The sequence below is a fragment of the Anser anser genome (assembly GCF_964211835.1).
Source record: "Anser anser genome assembly, chromosome: 1".
Lineage (NCBI taxonomy): Eukaryota > Metazoa > Chordata > Aves > Anseriformes > Anatidae > Anser > Anser anser.
In genome coordinates, this window is record NC_139720.1 from 157,549,072 (window position 1) to 157,555,893 (window position 6,822).

Consider the following 6,822-nt stretch of genomic DNA (forward strand, 5'->3'; position numbering starts at 1 on the left):
GACATTTTAAGAGCCTGTGAGAGAAGCCTACGGTAGGGGAAGACTCACCTAGCAGCAAGGCTCTAAGCAAGGCTCTCCTTTCCTAACAGTGAAGTACTGAACCCCACTATAAAGTCTGGTCAAGACAGTTCCACACACGCTGTTGAGGTCCTTTACTCTTGGAAAAGTAATTCCTTTGAAGAAAAGCTAGAGGCAGCTGCTCACACAGGAAAACCTGCACCCTGGACAGCCAGTGGTCTCCATCCGTATCAGCTCTGATTTCAGCACTTGAGAGAAGAGGAGCCTACGCTTCCTCATACTTGATGAGCTGTAGGTAGCTACTTGTGCTCGAGAGGTATTTGGCTGCCTGTTCTGGAACATCCAAGTCTGACCAGGAATTTGCAGCAAACTTACTTTTCGCCTTTGGGTCCTAGGGACTTGTCAGCTAGGGGTCAGGTGCTAGCATGTAACCACCCAGCTCCTGGTTTTGTTCTAAAAACATCCTTGTCTGCTGTTCTGATCACTCTTCCCAGGCTGCATGACCCCTGCAAAGCTAACAGGATTAAAAAGCATGAGGGAAAAGAAAAAAAGAAAAAAAAAAAGAGTCAGTAAAGTACGTGAAAGTAGCTTGGATTACAAATGGAGTGCGTGCATGATAGCCAAGTTTTACCTCGTGTCATAGCAAATCAGGACAGGCTGCGTTTTAAACATTTCCTGGTGGCTGAAAGTAGTAAGGACTCATCACCGCCAAGGTCTCTGCTCAGGAAACTGCCTGCGGCTGATGTGCGAGACCTGCGTCTGGCGGTGCTGCAAGAGCAGTGCCGGTGTCCTAAAGCACGGAGATAGGGTTTGCCTTAAAAAATAACGGCACATGAAATCACGCGCACACACACAGAGCAGAACTTATCCCACCCTTACCAACACCGTAGCGTTTAATTTTCAAGAAAAATTATAGCACTTCCCTAAGCTTCCAAAACTAGTAAAAACTTTGTTAATTCCCTTTTAACTTAAAATAGCAAACGCAATAAACCGATGCTTTTATTATAAAAAGTTTACTCTCCAGCTGAGCGCTCGAGTGCCAAGTTCCATCCAGAATCACACTTTCACAGCCAAATTAGAAACTATAAACTTAGAAACCAGTGTTTTACGATAGCGTCCTTTGCCAGGCACTTCACTCGAGCTCGGGCTACCAGCTGCTCTAATAATAAGTGACTGTTATTGAAAAATAATAACACCGAGCTTCTGAAAGCGCTGCTTAAATGAATGAATTTTGCGTATCAGGCACGATAAGGGGATCACGGGCTAAAACCCCCTCTCTCGCTACAGGTGTACTCGACGTTGGAAGGGGGGAAAATGCTTGGGAGCAGGTCTTGCAAGACTCCGTGCGAGCAGAAAAGTTAGCCCGCAGTGTGTTTAAGCTAGCAGCGCGCCCGGCAACTTTTGACAGCTGCAAGTGATGTGGAAGCGGTGGCTGATACCTCCACAAAGCGAAATGTCAGCTCGCAAGCCGGCGTGTGGAAAGTGCGCAAACAAAGCCGTGAAAACGCGCTGGGGCTCTCCAAACACGGCGCAGCGCTAGGTCTCCAGAGCCCGTGAGTCAGCTTTTTAGGCAGCCGGAGTGATTAGGTGGAGATCGCTATCGGGCTAACCACTATTCTTCGCCTGCTTTTTATCTCCTCCACTCGCCACCCGATTATTAAGCGCCAATAAAAATTAGGGAGGCGAGGAGCTTTGCTTCCTCGAAACTCGCTTGAAACTCGGCTTTGAATTAACAGCGCGGGGACCGGAGATGCGCTGCCGGTCGCCCAAACCCCGAGGAACCCGAGGCTGCTTGGGCTGGGTGGCAAAAACTAAGGGCAAACCCGGCGGGATTACCCTGCGGGGTCGGGGAGATGCCCCAAGCCCCCGCAACAGGTTGAGAAAGCGCTTTGATCTCGCTCGGTGGAATACGGCGCTGGGTTCAGGAATTTCTTGTTCAGCCTCCGTGCGCCAGCGCATCTGTTCGGGGTTTTATTTTTATTTTATTATGTTTTTTCCCCCGATAACAGAGGGAAAGATTGCGCCCTTGAATTTGCATGCGTCGGAATTGACAGGTCAAAGGCAAGCAAATCCCATTATACACGAGCGTGTTGTCATTGTATCGATAACGCCGCATTATCAGCGCAATTAACACACTCGCACAACTCCGCGAAGATCACAGCCGAGGCTTAACAAAAAAAAAAAAAAAAAAAAAAACCCACGCAGATAAGGAACTGAACTCCGATAAAGCCTTCGCTCCTTGGCGGGGGATTTGGAAGGCTGGCCGAGGGCGGGCGCCCCGCACCGCCCCGCACCCGGGCGAGAAGCGCGGCTGGCCCCGGCCGGGGCTCGGGGAGCTGAGCCCAGCCTGGCTCCAGGCGGAGCTGATGATAAGAGTTCCCAGCACTTGGTGCAAAGCTCTCGAAAGCAGATTACCGAAGAAGACCTCCCTTAGCCGCAGGTGCCGTTGGAAGGAGCGTGTGGGCACGGTTGGGTAGCCAGCGGCTACCGGGAGGGTTAGGTGGGGAGCAAGAGCTTTGGAAAGGAGACCTTCAGATGTGGCGTTGGTTTGCAAGTGGAAAAACACGCGTGAGCCCCTGTAGAGCCATTCGCAGGTTTCGGTCTGGGAAAGGATCGCGTAAAATAATTTGTGACCGGTAAACTCTGGTACCGCTTTCACCACTGGGAGAACGGGGGGTAACCAGACGCACGCACGGATGCGGCCACGGGGCTGCGAATGGCGACATTTTATTTTTTGAAGACGGCAGCCCGTGAGTGGAGGCATCTCCCCTGCCTCGAGTTCTGCAAACGCTCGCCTAATTTAGGCTCGGGTCGCTTGTGCACGACTCTGGGGGGACCCGCGAGGTGCCTCTTGTGCTCTGCTCGGGGCCCCAGCCGCAGGGCCAGCGGCCAGGGCTCCCCCGAGGGCTCCCCGAGCGGCGAGTGAGGGCACGGGCTGGCCCTCGGGGCCGCGTTGAGCATCTTGGGGAGCATCTGCTTTGGGGATCGGGGATGGAGCCGGCCCAGCCGAGCCCCCCGGCGGCTTGTCCCCCCGTTTATCCCGGCGGCCGGGGACTTGATAAAGGCAGCTCTGGCTTTCCGTCGAGTTGAAGCAGCTCAGGCGCTTTCCCAGCGGCGCACAAAGCGAGGTGGAAGTCGGTTATGCCGGCATCTGATCTATGCAAAGGGAGCCGCGGGATGAGCAGCCTCCTCCTACAAGTAAATCACAATAATGTCACATTTGAGTGGGCAAATATGGAATCGCCTCCCTCGCCAAACGAGGGGGTTTGTGCAGTCGGAAACGCCGGCTTCTCCTCTCCAGGCATCTCGTCTCAGGGGAACTGCCGGCCGACGGGCTGGCAGCCTGACCCCCGGGGCAGGGGTACCCCCACGGGCTTCTGCCCCTCCCGGTGCAGCTCCCACCTCCTCCAAATACCATCTCCCCGCCGAGCCAGCCGGGGCTCGCAGATATCTCCATCTGCCTGCTTTTGACAACCGACTGCAACTTTTTTTTGTGTGTGTGTGTGTCACGGCTAAACAGATTGTCGGGGGTCAGACGCTGGCAAGGTGGATTTGGAGAGAATTGAGTAGAAGTAGCAGTGAGCGGGTGGCGAGGCACGGTGAGGGGGGAGAGGAGCTGCCCGGTACTTTACTTCAGGGCAGCCCAGCACTTCAGGCGGCTCTCAGGGGGGGCGCTGAGGGGCTGAGGCGCTCCGGGAAGCCCGGCGGGAGCCCGGGGCGGGCAGGGCCCGGAGGGGGCTCCGGGGACAGCGGGGACAGAGGGCCGCCAGCCCCCGGCTGAGGGCGAGGAGCGGCCCCGGGGAGCCCGGGCGCAGCGCGGCCGTTGGGCACCGCTCGGCGCCAGCCGTTGGGCACCACACGGCGGGCGGTGCGCAGCGCGCAGGCGCGGGGCCGCCCCTCCGCTCCCCAACCTGCCGGGGAGCCGAGGGGGCGTGGCCACCGGGGATGGCCACGCCCCCTCCCATCTAAGCCACGCCCCCTCCCGGCTTGGCGGCCCCGCCCCGACGGCGGGCACGGGGAGCGCGCGGTGCTGCGGCGGGGGGGGGGAGGAGGAGGAGGAGGAAGGACAGGAGGAGGAAGGACAGACGGGAGGAGGAGGAGGAGGAGGGGGCGGCCGGACCCGGCGCGGACCTCACCCCCGGCCCGGCTCCTCGGCCGGCGGAGACCGCCGAGCATTTTAATTGGGAGCCCCCCCTTCCTCCTCCTCCTCCTCCTCCTCCTCCTCCTCGCCCTCGCCCTGCCTCCCTCCCTCCGCCCCCCGCCGCTCCCGCCCGCCCCGCCGCCCCTCCGAGTCGGCGGCGGCCAAGAAAACCCAGAGAGACCCGGCGGCTCCCGGAGAAGGGGGAGCGCGGGCGAGCGGCGCGCCGGAGCCGCCCGCCTGAAACTTGGCGAAGTTTGCCCGCCGCCGCCGCCGGAGGAGGAGGAGGAGGAGGAGGAGGAGGAAGAAGAGGAGGAGGAGGAGGAAGAGCCCGGCGGCGAGTATGAGCGAGGAGCGGGCGGCTCGCCGCGCCCCCGCGGGCGGAGCGGGGCGGCTGTGAGCGGAGCCGTCCGCGGCCCGCGCCCCCGGGGCCCCCCGCAGCGCCCGGGCCGCCGCGGAGCCGCCGTCCCGCACCGCGCCGCGCCGCCCCCCCGAGCCCCGCGGGCGGCGATGGCTCCGGGCGGGCTCTGACCGCCGCCGCCCCCCGGGAGGCCGCCGAGGGAGCGCCGTCGGGGCTCGCCGGACTCGCCCGCCCGGGCTCCGGCCGAGGACGAGCGGCGGGGAGCGGCGCCCGGCCCGGAGCCCTGACGGGGAACCGGAGCCGCCGGCCGGCAGAGCCCCGCGCCCGGAGCGGGGCCGCCGCGGAGCGGGAGCCGAGAGCGGCTTGGGAGGAGCGGAGCGCGGCGGGGCCGAGGGAGAGGAGGTGGAGGAGGAGGAGGAGGCAGAGCAGCAGCAGCAGCAGCAGCAGCAGGAGGAGGTGGCCGGCGGGGGCCGCGTGGCGCCGGGGCCGCGGGGGGCCAGCACCATGTCCAAGCCGGTGGACCACGTCAAGAGACCCATGAACGCCTTCATGGTGTGGTCGCGGGCGCAGCGGCGGAAGATGGCCCAGGAGAACCCCAAGATGCACAACTCGGAGATCAGCAAGCGCCTGGGCGCCGAGTGGAAGCTGCTCACCGAGTCGGAGAAGCGGCCCTTCATCGACGAGGCCAAGCGGCTGCGGGCCATGCACATGAAGGAGCACCCCGACTACAAGTACCGGCCGCGCCGCAAGCCCAAGACGCTGCTCAAGAAGGACAAGTTCGCCTTCCCCGTGCCCTACGGGCTGGCCGGCGTGGCGGACCACGAGCACCCGCACGGGCTGAAGGCGGCCGGGCTGCACGGCGCCGGGGCCGGCGGGCTGGTGCCCGACTCGCTGCTCGCCAACCCCGAGAAGGCGGCGGCCGCCGCCGCCGCCGCCGCCGCCCGCGTCTTCTTCCCCCCGTCGGCCGCCGCCGCCGCCGCCGCGGCCGCCGCCGCCGCCGCCAGCAGCCCCTACTCCCTGCTGGACCTGGGCTCCAAAATGGCCGAGATCTCCTCGTCGTCCTCCTCGGGCTCGGCGCTGCCCTACGCCTCCTCGCTGGGCTACCCGGGCGCCGGCGGGGCGGGCGCCTTCCACGGGGCCGCCGCCGCCGCCGCCGCCGCCGCGGCCGCCGCCGGGGGGCACACGCACTCGCACCCGTCCCCCGGGAACCCGGGCTACATGATCCCCTGCAACTGCAGCGCCTGGCCCGGCCCGGGGCTGCAGCCGCCGCTCGCCTACATCCTCCTGCCGGGCATGGGCAAGCCCCAGCTGGACCCTTACCCCGCCGCCTACGCCGCGGCGCTATGACCCGCGGCCGCCTGGGCGTGCGGGGGGACCGGGGACGGGGACGGAGGGGACCGGGGGGACCGGGGCAGGGGGCCCGGGCAGCGCCGTCGGGGGTCCCGGGGGCGGCGGGGAGCGGCGGGGCCGCCGGCGACCTGTTGCGCGCCGCCCCGCGCGGAGCTTGTGTGTGTTGCATGCGGTGTGTGCGGTTAGCCGAGCCGGGAAAGTATCGGGAAAAAAGGCAAAAAAAAGGGAAAAAAAGGCACGAAAAAATCCCCAGAAGATTAAAATAGGAGAGGGGAAGCGCCACGAAACCCCAGCCCCTTTCTTTCCCCGCGCCCCGGCGGTGCGGGCAGGCGGGGGGCGGCCGGGGCGGCGGAGAGGGGTCGCGGTGGGGCGAGGAGCCCCCAGCCTGTCCCCGTCCTGTCCCCGTCCTGTCCCCGTCCTGTCCCCGTCCTGTCCCCGTCCCCATCCCGCCCGGGACCCTGCCCTGCCCCGGGACGCCGCGGCTGCAGCGGGACCCGCAGCGTGCGGCCGGAGAGGTCCCGACCCGTCCCGTCCAGTCCCCGTGATGAAGTCTCGCCCTCAGACTGTAAATTTGTGTATATCTCGGTGGAAACGTTTAGGTCTCCGATGGAAAACTCTGTCACTTCCTTTGCCCACGGTCGAGTCAGTTTTAACCCGAAGAAAAGGAGAAAAAAAAAAAAAAAAGGAAAAAAAAAAGTAATGGAATGCCTTTCAAAGGGAATAAAAATATTGCGGGACCGCTTGGGGATCGCAATATTATCTAAGGTTAAATCAGACTTTTTTGTCTGAGTGCTAATTATCTATTTATTATTTAGCTGAACTGAAACAGAGCTTTGCTTTGACAGAAGAGTATTCTCATTTAAAAGAAAATCCGCCCCCCCCCCCCCCGCCAACATGAAGTGTTTTAAATGTGTTTTGGAGTACCCCTACCTGTTTAGCTTATTTTAGAGCGACG

General features: G+C 62.5%; 1 protein-coding gene across 1 annotated transcript in view; it reads left to right on the forward strand.

The window, feature by feature from the left end:
* Positions 1–4,887: 4,887 nt before the first annotated feature.
* Positions 4,888–6,822, forward strand: part of SOX21 (SRY-box transcription factor 21) — a 2,297-nt gene continuing 362 nt past the window's right edge. The window contains exon 1 of the mRNA XM_083820870.1: positions 4,888–6,822. This exon is cut by the window's right edge and continues 362 nt beyond it. Within this exon, the coding sequence (XP_083676996.1) occupies positions 5,022–5,864 (843 nt within the window). The 5' untranslated portion in view covers positions 4,888–5,021 and the 3' untranslated portion in view covers positions 5,865–6,822.